The following is a 22,665-nucleotide window of genomic DNA, read 5'->3' as shown; positions in this document are numbered from 1 at the left end:
ATGCATTGGATTCGGCCTATAATTAATGTATACTCTTGTCTAATGAAAACTGTTAGAAGGGGCTATTTTTGGCCTCTTTTAGCTACAGTTAGTAGGTTCACTGTTTTTATTAGCAATTACTTATGCAAATGTAACAGGTTGTTAGTTTTCAAGGGCATGATGCAAGACCCATTAAAATCAATATGAGTTAATGTGCTTAAGAGCAAGCTCTGATACAACTGAGTTAATGTTGTGTAATAACACATGGTAACTTTATTTCATGCTTCCTGGTGTTGACTCTAATGTCAGTATCTAAAAGTCTTCTTTAGAATTCACTGTTACAGGTGATACATAAATACAAATGGAGACTTACTCTGCACCAGAAGTGCTGATATCTGAACAATAAAGGCAGAAGATAGGTGGATAGCACAGAGGTGGTGTTTTGTTCAAATTACATATCATGTGTTTCTCGCTGTGCAAATGACTGTGCAATATAAATATTGAGTTTATATTAGCATTTGGGTAATTCTGTGGTTTCCTATGATTGAATCACTGTGATTCACGGGCAAAATGTTTCCAGTTTTGACCATCAGAAAATGGTAGGGTTGGAAGGGACCTTTAGAGATCATCTAGTGCAACCCCCCTGCAGAAGCAGGTCAACCTAGGTCAGTTTGCATAGGAACATTGAAGAATAACATAGCAAAAACACACCTATTTTATCTGACAACAATGAAATACAGATATATTCAGTTGTAGCTATTGCAGTTCATGAAACAGTAAATACCAGATTTTATTTCCTTTACATACTGGTCTGATATTTTCTTTTTTCTGTCTATTTGAACTACCAAACTTCTCTTCAAAGTGTGAGGATGCTTGTAGGTTAGCAGTTTTTGGTCCTTAGGTCATAACTCACCCAGCACAACTGCATGAGCTTCACAAAGGATTAGGGCTGAATTAAAACATCCTTTTGTACGATGTTATATGCCCATTTTTAAACTCCTTCTGTTATTTTGGTTATTTGCCATGTGTAAGATAAAAATAAGTGTAAAACAAAAAAACTGAGTGCACAGTAAAATAAATGAGGACATACTCTCAATTTGTTACTTAAAATCATTATTTCTTTAGCTATAATGGAATATCAACAATTTTCTACTGTTTTACATATAGATCTAGATTCAGACTCAGGGTTCTGCAGAGCAAAGGTCATTTTCTCTGAAATTGAGTTTGATTAGTTTACTTTTCACATGTGTGCAAATACTGAATGTGTTCCTGAGGATCCCCAGTCTTGCTTTTCAGTGATCATGCAGTCTGAATACAGAAAGCTAAGCTTTTATCCTGTGTTTCATAGGACACATCATTTTCAGTAGATTTATCTCCAAATCCCTTAACAGATTAAAACAGACTCTGCTCTCTAAAAAAGTAACCTGTACAATATCTCCTCCACTACTGAATGTGGTCTGAAAATGAGAGGCACAGAACACTCAGATGAGTGTTGGGCTGGGATCACGTTTTCTGTATTTGGCAAAAGGTGAGAGAAATATTTTTCTGACATGCCAGTATTAGACAATTGTTGAATCTAATGATTTTAAGTGACTGAAGTGGCCCACGGGCCACAACCAGATTAGTTCAATCTGCATTGAAAATACACATTTCAGATTCTAGTGTTTACATAACCTTCATCTATATTTATGGAGCAGATAGTCATATATATGCATAAGTCTGAAGTGTGTTTCTACAGCTGAGTGAGGTGAGTATACAAAATCGAGGGTATTGATGATGAGTCTCCCGTTAGTGTCAACCCATTTTTCACTGCAAAACACATTGTAGTGTTAACATTTTAGTTCAGTTCTTCCCAATGACAAGAAAACAAAATGAATATTGCCACTGTTTAGAATGAAACATGTCAGTAGCAGATACTGCAGTGATGAGCTTAATACAAATAATTGCATAGATAGTGGCTTTGAATGCAAGTAATTAGTTTTGCATTAATATGTTGCTTGAAATTTCATCTGGAATTAGATAATGATTCTCTAGATTTGCATATTCCAAATTAGTTGAGTTTAAATGTTAGCTATATACAAATTAATGTTTTATACATTTTCAAGATTTTTACCAGGCACATTTGATTTATAATTAAGAAAAGCACTTATAATCTACCTTGTATAAAGAAAACAGATTGAATTTTCAAGTATAGTTTTAGCAGATCATGAGTGTCATGGTGTTTTATGGAACATCATCCAGAGTAAAATCTTCCTAATGCACTTAAAACTAAACAGATGTAAACTAATTAATACATAATGTGAGTTAATATGCAAGGTGATATTCTTATGGTCTTTGAGATATGTTCTTATCTTATTTATTGTCCTGATCTAAAATGATTTTGCTGATTTCAGGGCATCACCTTTGATTTTTATTAATGTATTGAAAACATAACCTCAACAAGACCTGTGGTTGACCTTGCCCCTAATTTCACCTCTACATTAATTGGAGATATCTTCACTGCTCTCAATGAATACTGCACACTCTAAAATAATAAGTGTGCAAATCAGGAAGAACTGATTTCTATGCACTACTTTCTAATAATGATAGGGAATCAGAATATAACAATAATGAAAAAAATAATCCCCCATTCCATAAAGCATTCAAGTATTTGCCTAACTACTGAATTGAGTATGGGATGATTTACATGCATAAGTAATGTATATAATACTTGATACGATTGGGACCATAAGGCTAAACTGATTGGTAATACAAAAGTGTGAAGATAGTTTAACACTCAAAATGAGATTCATAACAAATAACACATTCAAGTATTATGGAATTTAAGAGGGCATTTCAATATACAAAACAAGGTTAAGTAGAAATCTGTTAGCAAACAAATCAGGGGAAGACATGTAGAAGGAATTAGACAATAGTGTCATTTTGGTTGGAAAAGATCTTTAAGATCATCAAGTCCCATCACTAACCTAATGCTGCTGTCCTGGTTTAGCCAGGAGCAGCTTTTGGCTTGGTAACAGGGGGAGTGGGTTGCAGTGAAGACCCTCCCCCGGCTCCTAGGTTCAGACCCACCTCCTCGAGGCTAATCGTGGCCCTTTGTTCCCTGATGGGCCTAAACCACGACAGCTGCCAAGCCCACCTCCAAACCATATCCCTAAGCACCTCGTCTACACATCTTTTAAATATCTCCAGGGATAGTGATTCCACCACCTCCCTGGACAGCCTGTTCCAGTGTATAACAACACTTTCAGTCAAAAAGTTCTTAATGTCCAATCTAAACCTCCCCTGGAACAACTTGAGGCCATTTCCTCTTGTCCTGTTGCTCGTTGCTTGGGAGATCAATCCCCACTTACCTACAACTTTCTTTCAGATAGTTGAAGAGAGTGATCATGTCTACTCTCAGCCTCCTTTTCTCCAGACTAAACAGCCCCAGTTCCCTCAGCCAGAGGGAAGACACATGTCCAGAATATGAAATACATTTTTTATAGCAGCATGATAGAATTTAACAACATTAGTGGTATGAAATGATATCAGGAATATTCTATCATGTGAAGCTTTTGAATTATGATTTTCTGACATAACTAAGCTAGTAAAGGTCGATGTTAGACAGCAGTTTGAGCTCTTTCACCTCTTAACTGTTTAAGGAGAAATCAGATGGTAAAGTAATACTAGTGTTCTGTTTATCTGAATGCATTAACAGCTCATTTTTTGGACAAAACACTATTGTTATTCATGATGCAGGTATTTTAGAAACTAAGCATGTTTCAGTGAAGTTCAGATGTAAAGTAGCAGCCCAGGATCACAGAGTACACATAGTGCTATGCCCAGCAGATTAAAAATAGTAAAATAACACAAAATCCATGTATTTCTTTACAGTGTGTCTTAATACAACAGTAACGTTTGACTTCTGATATCAGAGTGCAATGCTTGCACTATTTCAGAAGGCAAGCTAAAACCCACCTTGCACTTGATCTGCTTGGCTTCAGCTCAAGTCAACAGCAAAACTCCTGTCTTTCACAAATGTGGTGACATTATTTTACCTTTCCCTGCCTCTGACAATTATTATTATTTTCTTTACTTAACTACTACAAATTGACCTAAAAAAGGTCATCAGTAGCAAGAGGAATACTAGGGAGAACGTGAGCCCACTGCTGAATGAGGAGATATCCTGGTAGCAGAAGATGCAGAGAAAGTGGAATGACTGAATGCATTCTTTGCCTCAGTCTTTACTGCTAAGGCTGGCCCTCAAGAAGCACAGTCCTTGGAAGATAGCAAGATAGTCTAGAGAATGGAAGACCTTCCCTTGGTGAATGAAGATGGGATTAGAGACCTGGAAGTCAAGTTGAATAGCCATAAATCCGTGGATCCTGGTGGGATGCACCCATGAGTACCGAGGGACCTGGATGATGTTATTGCTTTTTTTATGTTAACTCTTTTCCCTGCACATAAAAAAATAGAGGAATCCATCCCATTGCTCCTATGAGAGACACTGCTTAGCATAAGCAGCATCTTAGAAATGTTTCCACATATAGTTCTGATGCTTTTGCTGACAAAATTCAGTTGCAATGATTTTCATTAGAAGAAAGAGGGACTTAAATGTCTGAGACAAACATGTGTGATCACTTGTGTGATCAAAACCAGTTTTTTTCAATATTTTTCCCACAACAAAATGAGTATGGAATATTTCTTCTTTTCTCAGCTGTTAAAGTCTGAAATTTTAAAATGTTTTCCTTCTTTTTTCAGTTGTATCCTGGAAACTTTCATCCAGTATTTGCTTTGATTTAGTTCTCTATCAGATCTAGCAGCTACAGAGCCAGAGTGCTAGTCAATTGTATCAGTGAAAATCTTTGTTGTTACTTTATGAAAAGATTTTTGTTACTCTTTTGAGTGTTCAGACCTTATCATGTGTAGTAGCTTGCCATGAAACGAGTTCCTTGTTGATCCAGAATTACAGTTTTCAATTTTTGTTCAACCATTCAGCATAAAACTAGAGGAAGATTCTAACTCGAGGGCTATTTTAATGCAGTAGCATAATCAAAAGAAATGCTTTAGAAGCAAAATACTTCAACAACAATGGAAATGTTGTCCAGAGAGATTGTGCAGTCTCCTTCCTTGGAGGTCTTCAAGACCCACCTGGACACGTTCCTATGTTCCTGTTCTAGGTGGAGCTGCTTCTGCAGGGCAGTTGGACTAGATGATCTCTAAAGGTCTCTTCCAATCCTACCATTCTATGATAATATGATGAAAGAAAATATGTTTAATACTGTATTCTGTACTTAGGAGCTGTGTGCTTTATACAAGTCAGTTTGAGATTTTAAAAAAAGTTTAGTAATAGAAATCATCTGTCTTCCCAGCAGTCCCTATGCACATCTCTAAGGCAGAATAGATGACTATCGAAAGAAGAGAATCAATAAATATTCCTTTTCCTCTTGTAGAATCAGCTGATCCACATGCTCCAACTTGCCATAGCGACCAGTTCACATGTGCATATGTGCAGCAGTGTTTGCTCCTTGCAGCAAAATGCAACGGGGTTGAAGATTGCATGGATGGAAGTGATGAAATGAACTGTCCCACTGAAATGCCAAACACCATATCTCCAGGCTCCTGCAAGGCAACAGAATTCCTATGTCCTTCCAAAGGCTGTATCCCATCCCTCCTGAGATGTGATGGCGTGCCTGATTGCCACCTTAATGATGATGAAGCTGGCTGTCGTAAGTTCCTTTCAGTACTATACTTAAGACAATGCTAACATACTTTCCTAAAACAATGTGACATTGAGAAATGTATTGAAATATGTTATAAAATTCCCTATTTCTTCACCAAGAAAAATAGTATTTGTATCATGTATAATGTGTTCTTTGGAAAAGCACTCTACATTTGCAGATCATTTTGCTTATACTCTCTTGTTCCCTGGCTATCAACTTCAATACATGTTTATTTTATTTTATCTATTGTATTGCCTCAGCTCTGATTACAACATGACAGATACATAGAGTTTTTCAGTTCCCTAATTCAGTAACATCCAAGACTGTCTTGACCTCTCAAGGATTTTGAAATCAAGTCCTTATCAAAACCAAAACTATTATTAAAGTTGAAGTTTCCGGTGGGCTAGAAACTGAAGTTATTTAATATTTTGTATCGAAACTACTAAATATATATACAGGTCACTGAGTATGCCATTTCTTTTAAGATATTACAAAACTGGTATAGATTTTGCAGACTATCTGTGCATGCCTTCCTGGGCACTTTTATTTAGAAGCTGGCTCAGTGGTTTTATTGGCAAAAGGCATGATTTTGGAGATATCTCTTATTTTAAATTCTACGTACCCCAAAGGCATGTAATAATTTTACATGTCTCTAAGTTCAAATAAACCTCTCCTCATTAATCACAGAATCATAATCTTCATTTGGCCCTGTTTCTTCCTCAATCTGTCTCCTATTAGAGACCTCCCTGCTGTATCCTCCACGTACATGAACATGTACATCCATGATATATTTACATCTCCAGCTCCACACCACTGCAGCTAATGTGGTCTGGAATCCCAATATCCAAAAGCCACAAGGTTTCCATGACTATCAGCATTGCTTAAACAACTGAGATATTGTTTCACTGCCTTTACCCTCTAAAGAATGCCCAGGTAATGAGGGTAAAACTAAGTCCTGATCTATTCAGAGCAAAAATTCTCCTTACATATTGCACACTGAGGCATTCTGAGTGGAGTGGACACTTAGTTAAATTTGTAATCACATTGTTGCTCTAAAATTCATTTTGGACTAAATAAATATCTAAATGTTGACAATATAAGATGGGAGTAAGAAGCAGCAACTCATTTTTCTTCTCTGCCGTGTAAATTTGACAACAAAGTCAGAGGCAGAAAAAGTAAATAATTATGAACACACAGTAAGATTTAAGAAGCAAACATTTGTTGTATTTTTTTTTGATGCAAGTCTAATCTTCCTAATTATTTTAGGAATTACTGGCCCCTTCCATTTTATGTGTTACATCCCTTAGTAATTTAATTCATTTAAGTGCAATAATAGAGGATAAAAAATGTTTTGACTTCTGAATTCAGGAATTCAGCAAGGAAATCTTCTTTCTGGTACATGAAAATACATCTTGTATCTTTTAGAGATTAAGTATAATATCCAACAGAAGGCCAGGACAAGGAAAAACAAACAAAAAAATGCATTAGTCAGAACTGTACTAAAACCACAGTTTCTACCACAGAAGTGCTTTTCTGCAGACAGTATTTCCCATAGAGTTCATTCAGCAGTTACTTCCACGGTATTATATTAATACTGTTTTATACCTACTAATGTGGTGCATTTTGTTACTTGCTGCTTCTAACAAAGATCTAGGAACTTGTTTCCAGTTATAAGTGTTCGACTTTACTGAAAATTTTAGTGAAGAGTAGTTAGCTCATATGTGGAATCTAATTTTTTTTAATTGCCTGATTATAATACTAAGAGTGTAAAACAAACATATTAGCACTAACAGAGTATATACATGACTTTTGCATAGTCTCAACACCATCTGACTGAAGTGTTAATAGCAATGAATAAAAAATGATTTCCCAGTTCTCCGTAGGGCACCAAAATGTATCTGTTGTAGTCCTGATAAATTTTAAATACCTTGTAAATATTAAAATGGTATACTTTCAAAGAGGCTCTGATATTTTTATCCTTTCTACAGATTTTATTTGAACCTTGAAAATTAAATACAGGCAAAATGCTGATATTTTCACTTTCATGTCTTCATTGTTGTTAATGCTTTCATTTAACGTCTTTATCTCAAAAACACTTGAAGGCCTCTCATGAAAGTAAAGAATAACTAGTTGGAGTAATGTGAAGCAACTTGTAACTCTATTAACAGTGAGACATATTAGTTTTAGTTTCAATGCAATAAGACATTATTTTTAAAATGTGCTTTTAACATTATTTTCCTTGGCACCAATAACTTGCCATCATCCTATCTGTATTAAATATTGCATCTGTACAAAGTATTCAGCAGTCAGATCCATAGCTATGACTGTTCTCTCTGTAAGTCAGATAAAAATCTTAGTGCAATGAGCATGTTCCAGATAAAAGGACATATCAAGACCACCTTGATTATCAACAGACATAAATGAACCACAAGTAATTAGTCTTTCTTTTGTTTTATCCTCAGATACGAGTCCAGCAGCCAGTCTAGGACTAGAAGAAATAACAAAGGGCTGACACTTTCTGTTCTTTCCACAGTCCTCAATGCAAGTTAAAGTTCAGGAATTGAATTTCTGTATTAGTTCTATATGACAAACCATAAGTAGTACTCTATATCCACATGGTTTACAGCATTTCCAAAATACATGTGTAGGCAAAAAAAAAGTCTAAAATACATAAAAAGAATATGTTTTAAGTCAAATTTCCAACTTTATCTCTGTTGAAGTCCTAGTCTGAACATGTAATTACTTTTACTGACTGGGTATTTGTGTACAAATGACCACTTATAAAACTAGTTCAAATACCACTGGGACATCGTTCCCCAAATTGCAAAGGGTATTCAGGATTTGGATCTGAGTACATCAAAATAAGTATGAGATTCTTATTTGGTTAGGAAAGTGCATCAGAGTACATGGGCCTGTCAGTTGCTTTGTGGAAAGCTGATGATCATAAGACATAGATGGTAGAAGATGGTACAAACGCAGAGTGATGCTGTAATCTGCTGGGGTTTTTCAGTCTGCCACAGCCTGTCCCACCAGACTGAGTGGTCAAGCAGAATGGAAAGCAGAAAAGTAATTTTTTTATTCTTGTTGCTTCTATCCTGCTATCATTCCCTCTTCAATATCAAGACTTTCCCAGTCAATTGAAGAGACTTTGATATAAATATATATGCAGAGCAGTATAGTCTTAGTTTAAAATTGTCCAGAAATTTAAGGTCTCAGAAAGGTGAATTGAAATTAGAAACAAAAGGAAGTTCCTCTTTATGTTTGTTAGTATTCTACAGATTTTTCTGTAGACTTTAGTACATGGTCAGTGACTGTAATTAAAAGGTTCGATCCCTCAAACTCTTACTCATATGAGTAATTTTATATTTCTGAAAGAATATCAAAATTGGCAAGAACTGAACAGCAAGATCAAAACTGGCAAGATTTGACACCATTATTGTGGTCCAAACTGAACTACAGTATTTTAAATTTAGCACACTCTTGCAGTCATAATTCTTCTGGACAAACATAGAATGTACAACTGAATGACCAAGAATAAAAAAGATGTTCAAGTTTAGATTATTCAGTACAGTACTTCTCCACTTTTTTATGTTAACTATCTTTTAGTAATCAGTTTCTCATAACAGAAGAAAACTAGATGTCACTTGTTTTATTTGTATGTAAAAATTAATTCCATCATTTAAAAACTAGGTTATGAATGACAGTTGATTAAGTTCTGTGATATATTTTTATGGGTTTTCATTGGGGTTTAGCAGCTTACTCTGTCAACAGTAAATACGCGCTCCTTTTCTTCACAGATATAACACGGGAAAATCCAGCTTCATGTACTTTATCTACTTAACAGTAAAGTTGTGAGTCTTTGAAGATGAAAGCGTGTAGAAGTCACACAAATGGAAGTTTATATACTGCAGTACAAATAAAGTTTTCTGGTAGTTTTTTAAGACTGAGAAAAAGAAATATAACTGATAATAACTGTCACGTTACTTTTTGTTTCAGCCATTAAAGACTGCTTCAATGGTTCTTTGTTATGTGCATCAACTAATCAATGTATAGCAATCTCCCAGCGTTGTGATGGCATTGCAGACTGCATTGATTTCAGCCTTGATGAGTCCAGCTGTTCAGGTATTTAGCTTTGCACAAAAATATCATTTAAAACAAAAAAGCATAGTCATTTCCTAATGAATTTTATGCATTCCTCAAACTTGAACTGAATTTCCTCTGCTAAATGAAACTACATACAAACAGAATTGTCAAGGTTGGAAGAGATCTTTAATATCATCAAGTCCAACTACAAACCTCACACTACCAAGCTCATCACTAAATCAATCCATGACCCCCAGTACTTCATCTACGCATCTTTTGAATATCTCTAGGGATGAGGATACATCAGGAATTCATTTTCCTGATGAAGTTATGACACAGGTAATACAGTGAGGAAAAAAATGGAAAATATTATACCTAGTTAACATCTTCACAAGGGATGTTTCTTAAGATATAAATGCACTGGTTTTTACGACAAAAATAGCCTCTGTTTTATACTACTAAGGTGCTTGATCTAGACTTGATCTAGACAATTGAATAACACATTTCCAAGTCAATAGGATTTCTGTTTGGTTGATTTTTTTCAAGTGTAATGCAAATCTAGATTGGAAATTAAAACTAAGTAGTACTTGATTTAACACAGTACATTTCCCACAATATTCAGACTGGTAGAAGACAATTGAACATAAACCAGTAGGCTCACATGACAATAAATTACAAATCTTCCACTATTTTGTCGGAAAACAGATCTTTTAAGTAAGTAGTTGACTTTCCAAAATTTCTTCATACAACTGGAGGTGTCCACACTGAATAGCACTGTTTACATATCCAAAATTCTTTAGGTCTAATTTGCATTTTACCAGTTATTTTCTCAGTAGAGAAGATTGATTTTGGTTTTAATTTGATTTTTTTTCCTTGCTGTAGGGATATAAACTAAACTTCAGTAAAACTAAATGTAATGATGTAGAAATTCATGTTAAGAGATGTCAAAAACTGATAATAGTATATTATTGACATCTCCCTCTACTTAAACACCTTTATTCTTTTCAAGACTGATCTCTCTAGTTTTCATGGGAGTGTAATGCTTCCATAAACTCAAGAGGAGTCCATAGACTATAGTGTGTTTATGATGTGACACTTGTATCATCAATCAAGGTCTAAAGGAAGAGTTTTTGGAAGTGCTAAGCACCAAAATGACATGTAAATGTTGTGCCATTTTTAAAATCAGGCAATGAAAAATATAATAACAAGAGGGGGAAATTCAAATTATTATTTTTGCTTTTATGATTGCAGTTTGTCCTGAAGAATATTGCAAAAATGGAGGAAGATGCGTCATTAAAGATGACATTCCATTATGCCAGTAAGTTTCATTGGAGCTTGAAGTTGGGAAGATGTGCTTTTGAAAGAGCCCTTTTACTCCCAGGGGTTGTATTGATGTTCAATAGAAATGTATTTTTAAAGCCTCTGTGTGTCTACACTATTTATATTTACAGTTGCTCAGGTAAGCCACATTTTGAGACATTTATCAGACCGAATCTCTGTAACTTTTATCTGTCAACACATGAGACAAGCTTTTGGCCTGACATCCTAAGTTTTCTGCCTCATGTCTCACATCAATATTTGGCAATGCATCCTTCTAGGAAAATTATGCTTTATATGTAGCAGCTGTTGTGTATCTTGAACAAGATTTGCAACAGGCCATGTTCTTATCTTTACCTGAACTTGTGACATATTTTTGTTATAGTGCTATTTTTAACATATATTTGGAAAAAGAAGTTAATATTTTTTTCCATTTACAACAAACCAAGGGTTAAATGTATGCTTAGCTTTATTTCTGGAAATACTCCATGCTGAAAGTACAAATAATGTGGAATGTATGAGTCATTAGAAAGTGTCTCCAGCTATCTGAAGGGATTCATTTACACAAGATATCACTCTGTTTCCCACTGGGAAATTTCAGGAGACTTTTTAGAGTGCAAAGAAACTAATGTTATACATTATACTTTTGCCCTTCAAGTGCTTCAGTGGATCTTGCCAAAGAGTTTGCCAAATTACTGAAGAAGTGTCTGTTTTATAAGAGTATCTGTCTTAGTCAAGACCAGACCCTGTTTGCCTCCTAGTCTCTAGGAAACTCACATTAATAAGCCTGGTGACAAAATTTCAGTTATTGCAGAATTTGTATCTTTCAAGACAGGTTTATACTTTATTGGTTGAAGAAGTGTGATAAATAACATTCTCAGAAAATACAGACGCTTTCATATAGAGTACTTTGATTTAGCTCTAAGAAATCACTGTTAATTATCTGCAGATTTCCCAAAGAAATAGAATAGAGAATGATCTCTGCAAGAAGCTTGGAATTTATTGAGGTGGTTGTTTCAGAACTTTTCGGAGTACAAAAAGAGAAAAAGGGAACAAAAAGACTTAGGGAGGGGTTGTAGATGAAGTAGAGTGGGCAGTCATCAGAAAACAAAGGGATTTGGAACAGATAGAGTTTACAATTGTCAGACTACACCATTGATTAAGAAGAAAATTGCTTATAGGGAAAAAGGGCTATGGGAGTAACTGAGATTTTAAGGATATAGGAGAAGTACAACAATTAAATTTTAGGACTTGCAAATGAATGGAAACCAAATTAGCAAGTATTCTTTATGCACAGAAATACAAGATAGTTGGAATAGTAAAATAGTAAATAGGATACTCTCCCTCAGCATTCAGTACAAAATTTGGTTTTGAATTCTGATGCAATGCATAGGTATTTAAAGCAAAGGCACAGAAATTCAATTAACCTAACTGATGGACTAACTTGACTCCAAGATATGTAAGTGTTTGGGAAACACGTCATCTCTATCCAAGAATACTAGTACTGCATATTGCAATTGTCAAAGGCTTTCTAAAAACTCCACTGGTAAGGGATGTGAATGGAGAATAGCAAATGGAGAAAAAAAGAATAGCTAGATCACCAGTCTGATATCAGTACCATTCAAGGCTTTATAATACAGATATAATATTTTGAAGCAATACACTAGATTGTACTAGTGCTCAAAAAACCCCCTAGAAACAGAAATATTTTGCCAGACTGATGATACATCATTTTAATTCTCACACTAGCTAAACAAGATCAATACAATACACATTTAAAATGTACTAAAACTCACATGTAATAAACAACTGTCTTTTTATTTTATACAAACTTCTTCTATGTAATACATCAAATTTGAGAGCACTTACACTGACAAATACTAACCAGTATCATAACAATGCTTTTATTAATGTCTGAACTGTAAGAGGGCTCTATCCTTAAGCAAAAAAATATAATTACATGCACTGGTCTGTAATTAAACAATTACATTATAAATTAGAAATACATCTTCATTAAACAGTTTTTAAATTCCATTGAATATATGCCATTTAGGTAACTGAGCTGTAGAGATTAGAATGCCAAGGAGTCATTATATGTAGATAATTCATTAGGATTATCTTTGTAGTCGTGTATCTTAACGTTGATTTTGCCCAAAGTATAGAAACTGAATTATGTTGTGTGATTGCTTCATGTGATAAAGCTGAAAAAGATTGCTTTCCCTTTTATGTTTTAGAAAATAATTCATTTTTCAGGGCAACAATTCATTCAGAGGAGGGTATGTTTGTTTATTCTCCTTAGAAAAGCTACAGGCTATTTAATCTTCTATTTTTCACTCTTCTTTTTTAAAATGAGCTCATTAATATAACCAAAAATAGTCTGTTTTAATGTGCAAATAAAGTATTTTCTCTCAAGTGGTACAATGGCAAATAGTTTTTTGGATTTATTGAAAATGCTCTTCGGGTACTTGAGAAATTTTTTCATAATCCGGTTTTGTCTTCAAAATGCAAACTCCTGGTAAGCACAATCTGTTTTTGAGAAGAAGCCCTACAAGATGACATACAGCTTTAAATAATGCCACAGTAGATTTCTCCAATAGTAGATTTTGGAGGATGATAGTGATAGTCATCCTTAAAAACTAAAAGTGTGTTTTAATATCACACAGTATGAAAATTGAGTAATAGTATTGCCATCTAAGAAAAGAAAATGCTTGGAAGAATCTGGCCTGTATTTGATGGAAATACAAAGCCTGGAGATTGGCAAGACACATTCAACTAATGAGTAAAGGGAGATTAGAATGGCAAAAGATGGGAGCTTCCATTTCAGATGTGTCTCCTGTTCTCAGAGGTTCTCTTCGTTACAGGGAGGATTGCTGATCTGGCAGCAGCTGAATCACTGCAGATTATTGTCTGCTGAAGAAAAGCAAATTGGTACTAATTTAACTTTCTTCCTAAGAATTTTCCTTTAGATTTTACTGAACAAATGTGACATAGCTAAATTGACAAAGCTATATAGAGCATCTATCTACCCAAGAAACTGATAGTCATGTAAAAGCAATTGTAGATAGAGGAGGAATGGAACAAGGATGTAACCATAAATAAATACCATGATGAGCATTCAAAAAGGGTTTTTTTGTACAGAAAGATGAAGCTCAAGATATCTGTATGACTGGAAATGAGCAAAATAACTAATAGTCTTTGTCTTCCTGGGGTGAAATATTACTCTGACAAACAGAAAACCTCTCTTTTGAATGACCTAGTACTGGAATCTGGATAGTACTCATAATGAAAGGATGTAGTTTAGATAGAGCCTATTGGTTGTGCTGGAGAGCAAACTGTGACCTAGATATTTTCAACTTGTCTTTTTACGAAGTGGAGAGGTTCTTAGCTGTATAGAAAATCAGCAAGGATTTTCTGGGTCAATTTCTAAATCCAAGAGCCTGATGAATATTATGTACAACCTTTTCTTTTGGACTTGAGTGAAGGCAACACTTAGCTTTAGGAATAAAAGTAGCTACAACTTCCTTTTAAAATGTTAGCAAGCCCCCTGCAATTCCCTAGATCAGATTGATAATTATTTTTAGAGTGGGATCAAAATTTTTTAATATGAAGATATTATAATCTTACTGAGAAGGTTATAGGTAAATGTGAATAATCCAGAAGGTACATGGAAAATGACTTAGGCATATATGAATGCTTATGGGAAAAATTTTCTCATTGGTTGGATTTCCTCTCCCTGCAAAATTTAATACCTGTAGTGCTTAAGATGATAAAATCTTTCAAACTCTCTGATAATTATCTTATATTGCTATTTTGATTTTAAATTCACAAGAGTCAAAGCAAAATTAAGTAACTACAAGACGTAGTTACTATGGTGAGATTCTCATTACCACTTAGTGCAGTACACTTTTATCTCAGAATGACTTCTATCCCAGAACTATAAACATTTTCACTTTTCAAATTCAGGAGATAAGTTTAACTACAACAGGGACAAGCTTAGGATGTGGGAAGTGTATCTGTAGGAGAGGATGCTTGTTGAGTGATAACATGAGAGATTTTTATATGAGAGAGTTTTAATTAATGTTGCATACTGGAAATTTGCCAAAGTATGGACAGTTCCCTGAAGAGTTATTCCTACGAATTTCAGATGCTGAAGAGCAGGAAATACAGATGAAAAGCTTTGACTTACAATATTTTTTGTTCTGTTTTGTCCAAACCAGGAAAGAATAGCTGTAAAATAATAAATACTTTTCAAAGGAGAGAAAAATAGGAAGTGATTGAATTACACATCAATAAAGGAAGTATAAACACCTGAGTTCAAAGACTCTCCTTCACATTCATGTGCTGTCTTTTGTTCACAGAAATTTAAAAACATGTTTGGATATATCTATCTATAGACACAAAAATTACTTTAGATCTTACTTTTTTTGGATTATATTAAATCAAATAATAATTGTCACAGTCCAGTTCAGATTGTCCTACTTGCTTGAGTAATGATCTTTCAGACCCAGTCTTTCTGGATTTAAATGAATGAGTCAATATTTGGTTTCTACCTTGTATGTAATCAGTTTGCCTCTCTAGGCCTTCCTCAGTTTTGCCTTCTGTGTGTTCTGCCTCTAAAAACTTCATGTCCCCAATTTAGAATTGGAACATTTGTATCATATGTTAAACAAGAAGATAAAAGACAGCATCTCTTCCCAGAAACTGCTCTCCAACCAGTTTTTCAGTTTCTCTCCTTCCATTTTAACCTAGCCAGTTCCTCAGTCTAGTACAACACATGACTATAAAATATTTTTGTTAGCATAAAGTAACAAGAAACAAGTAGAATCTTCTCTTCCATACAGAATTATCTCTCTCTTAGACTACCTCGGAGTAGGGAGACCCCAGTCATATCAACAGGAAGTAGTTCAAAGAGAAGTTGGTTACATAAGTGAGTTCAAATGGGGAACAGTTCATGTCAGGGTACTATTCATGTCAGCAATTAATGAGGTTTCGAGAAGATGACAAATCTGTTGAGGGGGAGTGCAGAACAAGACAGAAGTGAGGACCTGAAATACAAAGAAACAGTCTCTGGCTAAGAAATGTCATTAACTTGGAGGTTGGAGATGAACTGGAGGACACTTCACTGTATTCTATCTCTCTTCTAGCATCTTTTCCCTAGACCTTTGCTAGGTCATTATTGTCTGCAGGGTACTAAGTGGATCTTTTCCTCAACATAGCCAAGTACCAGGTCCCACACTTGGGCTATAACAACCCCATGCAACTCTACAGGCTTGGTGCAGAGTGGCTGGAAAGCTGTCTGACAGAAAAGGACCTGAGGGTGCTAATCGACAGCTGGCTGAACATGAGCCAGCAGTGTGCCCAGGTGGCCAAGGAGGCCAATGTCATCCTGGCTTGTATCAGAAATAGTCTGACCAGCAGGATTGAAGAAGTGATTCAGCATCGGTGCGGCCACGTCTCAAACACTATGTTCAGTTTTGGGCCCTTGACTACGAGAAAGACCTTGAGGTGCTGGAGTGTGCTCAGAGACAGGAAACGGAGCTGGGGAAGCATATGGAGAACAAGTCTTATAAGGAGTGGCTGAGGGAGCTGGGGATGTTTAGTCTGGAGAAGAGATGCTGAGAGAAGACATGATTACTCTCTACAACTACTTGAAAGGAAGTTGTAGTGAGGTGGAGGTTGGTCTCTTCTCTCCAATAATGAATGATAGGATGCAAGGAAACGGGCTCAAGTTGCATCAGGGTAGGTTTAGATTGGTGATTAGGAAGAACTTTATCATCGTGAGGGTTGCTAAGCACTGGAAGAGGCTGCCCAGGGAGGTGGAGGAGTCACCATCTCTGGAGATGTTCAAAAGATGAATAGATGAGGTGCTGAGGGACGATGCGGTGGGTTTGGCAGTGTTAGGTTAGTGATTGGACTTGATCTTAAAGGTCTTTTCAACCAAAATTATTCTAGGATAAGAGCTTTGAACTTTCACTCCGGTGAGAATGTGATGCAGGTAGGTTCGTGCTGCAACTAGCAGGAAAGATGGGAATGAAGATCTGCATTTGAGAATCTGTGTTATTGCATAAATTGTGTAGGATATATATACACGTTTCTGTACCAAATACATCTTGGTATGTGGCCTGCTCAGTCTGACTCATTAGCTACCCTTTTGTCACGACATCTTCAAGCTGTCTTGCATGTTTGCAATTTTCCATGTTGTTCAGCTAACGTAAATTTAAGTCTCTAAGAATTATACCCTTTGTGCTGTTGCTAGGTGAATAAGGGATTAACTGAAAGCAACAAATTACTACTAAATTAAGAACTTTTGAACTTTTCTTGCCAGCTTTTGCTGTGTTGACTGATCTGTGAAGCTCCATACACTGTAATTTTAAACACACATAGAAACAGAGAGGATTTTTCTCGACTCTTGGAAGAATCTTTTCATGCTTGTTACTGCTTTCATCAGCTACTGGGCTACATCTCCAAACAGGAAGCACTAACTATGTGTTATTCCCATAGAGACTTTCGTATGTCCATTAGAGAAAAAGTACATTTAAGCTAAAATAACCTTTTCTGGATCTGGTCTGCAAGCCATATTTTCAGTGTATGGGAATGTATTTCTTTTTAAAATATGCATTGGATTGTAAGATGTATGTGAACTTTGAAATATCCTTTAAAATCTGTTAATATGGTATATGCAAGAGTTACAGAATGGTTCTCAATGACAGAGTTACTGTAGGAATAAACTTTTGTGGTGGGCTGATAGAAAATATAATGAAAGCCTTCTGGGTTGAGATAAGGACAGGGAGAGATCATTCACCAGTTACAGTCACGGGCAGCTTTGCATGACTAGGAGTTGATCAAAACAATGTTTAAACAACGCTACACAGAGAGTAATATCTTAATGTTTGGGGGGTTTTCCCACAGAGGATGATTCTAGTTTATAAATAGTTATTTCTCCTCTGATAACATTATTTTCAGATTTTGGGTACTCTTGCAAACCATTGATTTTTATGAGATGGATTAAGGGACGTGGTGTGAACTGTATTGTAACCTTAGTAAATTGAAAGAAAGATTTCCTAAAACTTGATTAATGTTTTAGTGTGTGGAAAACATTGTGTTTACATAGTCACAGACATCCATGGAGATTGTCTTTCCATCACTTTTGCTTCTAAAGACGAACAGTAGGTAATTTCATGAAATACAGTTTGAGGTTAAAAACCTGCTATTCTATTATTATATTTTTAGTATTTTAATCAGTATCATCATTTTTTTTTCACTGTCCATCAGGGATTTCCCTATACTATCAGAAATTTCTGTCAATATGTTTTTTGTAACAAGATCAGCAAAAAGCACAGGCTGAGAATATTCTACTCAATGTAAGCAGTTGAGAATTTTTTCTGATGAATCATAAGATAGTAGATAAAAGTAAAAAATGTTCATACAGCTGTGTAACCAATAACATTAAATTATACCAATATAGTAAGTATACTTCATTTAGCTTTTACATCTATCTATGGATATAGATATAACATTTCTACAGCTATCTTTCTAATAGTTTGTGCCTTTAGAATACTTTTTAGCATGCTTACTACAGACAGCTAGATAAAAGTCACTATATTATAGAATGGTAGAGTTGGAAGGGACCTTTAGACATCATCTAGTCCAACTCTCCTGCAGAAGCAGCCTAGTGCTTTCTTCTGATCTACAAAAATCATACTGCCACAAAACTGTGAGCATCACATTTCAAGACAGAATATACACTACAAAGGTGTATTTAAATACAATACAGAAGTTCTGAAATTATAAAATTACTCTTTCTTGGTTTTGTAAAACTCTAGATTTATGTATATTACCATTAAAATATATCATGCAGTAAGGCTAAAGTAAGAATTTTATTGCTGTCACAATGTGACCCCAATAACTGACCTTATGATAAATTATTTTCATCTATAGATACATATTTCATGTGTCAGAATCATTGTATATATGAAAAAGATGTTAAAGATCTTATCAGCTTTCACTAAGCAGTCTATACCCACCGCTGTAAGGTCAATGTCACTTGAGTTTTAGTCTTCTGAAACAGCCCTCCAGAAAAAATTTTCCTTAATCATCCTGAATCTTACAGTTCTACACTCTGGACTTCCCCTAATGCCTACAGGCAGGTTGCATCTGTACCTTTCACATTCTTTCTTGACTTTGTCTTTTAAAAGTGCATTCTTACCCATCACAGCTAGGAAAAGTTCCTGCTCAAACTGTCATCATCATGTATCTCAGTTACTGTAGCATTGTCCCTCCTTCCATGAATGACAGCAAGGCTTTTAGGCTGCTGTTCCTCTGAAGGCAACTGCAGAGAGGATTCTTCAGACTGTTGCTTTGACAGTATAGTTCTCTTTACATCTCTGCTTCCTTTCTCCTATTGCATCACATGTTAAATACCAACTCTGCTTCCAAAGCATTAATAATTTATTCCCATTTTACCTGTCATTCCTCATTTATCAAGTGTAATTTTAATATGATACAAATAGTGGATGCTAATCCAGCATGTAGTATGGACAGTATAAATTGTCCCATACCCAGGGCACAGTAGCAATAGATTTTCTCTGTTTTAGCAGGTCTCTGCACTCTTGTCAAAATTGATAAGCAAATTTGTCAAAATACTTTATACTTCCTGAACAGAAAACCTGTATTTCTTTCAAAATACCTTCATTCTACATGTGCCTGAAACAAGGACTCAGCACAAGAAGGAATTAGGCATATGCTTTCCTTATGAATCCAGAGAATCAAAGAATAGTACAATAAGCTTGCCTTTAACATTTGAGCTTCTTTTGCAACTTTTTCATCTTCAGTCTCTTGCCTTCATTTTGAGTAACCTATTTGGTTCCAGTAGTATGAAATCCTCACAGCTGCTATTGGCATGTAAAGCTGGAATAAATTCTTCAGGAAGTTTTCAAGGCCAGTTTTATTTCAATATTTCTTCTTTTAACCATGAAGAATGTACAAGTATTCCCAAAAAAATGCACAGCACTGAACTGTCAAATTCTTTCAGGAAGGCAAGCTAGACAGCAACATTCAAAGCTCTGATGGTATTTCAGTATTGCAATAGTAATCAAAATGAAAATTTTCCCCTTTTTCAGGCTAGCTCAAGAAAGTAATTTATAGTTCATTAAGCCTTTGGGGAAAAAAACTAAAACCAAAAACAAAATCACAAAAAAGCCCACCCCAATCCACAAAAAAAACCAGTTAAAACCTTTGCTAATGCCATGGTCTAAACACATTTGTTTGTATACTTTTCTTTTTGCTTGGAATTGAGAGAATAATTTGCTTGCAGTTTATTGGTTATAATAGGGATGCAATATTATTTCTCAAATAAGCAGTCAGATTTTACCCTAATTCTGTAAATTCTAATTTGCTTAGACTTTGCTAAATGTTACACAGTGTAATTAAAAATTCCTTAGAAGTTTGATTTCTTTTTCTCTTTTCATCTCACCCCCCCTCCCCAACACTCAAGGACATGTTAATGAAAATGAGACTAGTGATGTTCTTGCTCAAATTCTCAAGATAGGGAATCATTTTTCCACTAGAATAACAAACACTTCAAAGTTTTCCAGCAAAAATTTCTATGAACTGTTCATCAAAAAGTAGTCTAATCAGAAATGTGTCTACACAGTTATTTTTGAGGGGAAACATCCCATCTGATATAGCCAAAATCTTTAGACTATTTGGAAAGGAAGCATACTTGTCTTCATTCTTATATTGGACTTTATCGTTCAGGTTGAGTTCCTCCTCCTTCATTAACCTAATAAATATGTTATCACAAAGGCACTACCATCATCGCTGAGGCTTAGTCAGCTGCAGGTCCATCTTGGATGCAGCTGGCATTGGCTCTATTGTATATAGGGGATGCTTCTCACAGAAGTCACACCTGTAGCCATGTCGCTGTCAAAACCTTGCCACACAAAGCCATTACATGTAGCATCAGCTAAACAGGGAGCATAGAAAACGGCAAACCACATTTTACTGTAGTGGTTTAGCAAATTACTGAAGCTAAGTATTCAGAAGAGTGACAGCATGTGCATTCCTCATGACTAATTTCACTCTTCTGCAACAACGAATCCACATGGAAAAATTTTGACTCTTCTTGTTTTTAAGGCGGTTCAAGCAGCAATTTCAGTCACAGATTTATGAGGCCTGGCAGGAAAGATGGCTGGACCTTTGAAAAACTCCTTTTTCTGAGTAAAAATCTAAGACCACAGACAGAAGTGCTTGAGTGAGTACTTACTGTGCGTATGCATTAATTTTGCCTCTATGGGGATATAAAACTAGTCATGAGAATAAAATTCAAGACTAGAATTGAGGGTTTCTGAGCTCTGTGTATGTAGCTCCCCTAATACAAGATTTTTGAAAGCATACAAGCAATTAAAAAGCTCATATCCTACCTACTTTAAAGAGGCTTCTTAATATAATAATGCTTAACAAAATTCACCAGTTTTCTTTCTGTGACTTTGTCAATAGTGGGCCTATAACAGTACCCCCTCTACTCCAACTCTTTTGGTGTGTTTGATTCATGAGAAGGACTCTTTGGAGTTTTGTTTTCCTTTATGAAATAGGACCGAGATATCATAACAAACATAGGAAAGTACATAAAAAAATGTTAAGGTTCTGTACGCTTTTAGGGACTACAGAGTACCCCAGGAAACCAATAAAACAGTATCTGCAAAAAACAATGCTGTTGTAAAAATGTGGAAGCATAATATTCCTTCTTGCAAAACACTTGGGTTGTCTTACATATTTATTTTAAATTAATAAACAGCACACTTTTATTTCTCTTTTTAATGTTGCTGAGGCTTCTAGAAGACTGACATGAGAGTAAGGTAGTGATAGATGTATTTAACATGTGTCTATGTTGGATGCATGTGTGTCAGATGAATAAATTCAGATAGACTTTAGTAATGAAGTAATAGACTCGAGTTAAGAATATTCAGTAAAGATTATTTTCAATAATGTATTAAAATAGAACTGGAATGGTTTATTCTACCTGGAATCACTGCTCAGCTTTCACTGAGGCTTTTACTTTTGTGTTCATAATGTCATACAGTACATGCAGAAGTAAATTAGAAACCCTCAGGCTAAACAGCAATCAATATCTCTATAATTTCTACTCCTATGTAAATTTTGGCTTATTTGTCCATTTCTGCTTTCATAAAGCTGACTGTGAACTAAATTTCTTGTAGGTAAAAATGATATTGATAAATGCCATGTCTAGATCTAGGGTAGGTCTTGCATATGTGTTAGCAATGAATGTGTCAAGTTTCATTTGTATTTTCCAAAGAATGTAAGGGCAAGATAGGAATTGGTACAGATATGTTAGCTCTTTAAGCAGTGCCAATCTTTCCAAATAGTTGCTCAGAGCATTCATCCAGCTCAGGCAAACCACACTTCTATGCAGATCACAAGGGACGGAAGGATTATTTGTCTTTCTGTCCACATTCATTTTGAAACCCTGTGTTTGTGAAACGTCCTGAGAAAAATACTGCATTTCCTAACCTTCCTTATGATTAGCTGAGCTGGGGTTTAGGGTCGAGAGAACAATTTTCCTCCA

At 35.3% G+C, this 22,665-nt stretch overlaps 1 protein-coding gene across 1 annotated transcript in view; it reads left to right on the top strand.

Annotated features, from left to right (window-relative positions):
• Positions 1-22,665, top strand: part of MALRD1 (MAM and LDL receptor class A domain containing 1) — a 222,189-nt gene that overhangs the window by 173,287 nt on the left and 26,237 nt on the right. The window contains exons 33-35 of the mRNA XM_061997419.1: positions 5,412-5,687; positions 9,678-9,803; positions 11,016-11,082. Coding sequence (XP_061853403.1) covers positions 5,412-5,687; positions 9,678-9,803; positions 11,016-11,082 — 469 coding nt within the window. The remainder of the gene's footprint in view (positions 1-5,411; positions 5,688-9,677; positions 9,804-11,015; positions 11,083-22,665) is intronic.

The sequence above is a fragment of the Colius striatus genome, chromosome 5 (assembly GCF_028858725.1).
Source record: "Colius striatus isolate bColStr4 chromosome 5, bColStr4.1.hap1, whole genome shotgun sequence".
Classification (NCBI taxonomy): domain Eukaryota; kingdom Metazoa; phylum Chordata; class Aves; order Coliiformes; family Coliidae; genus Colius; species Colius striatus.
This window is presented reverse-complemented; position numbering and strand designations above follow the sequence as displayed.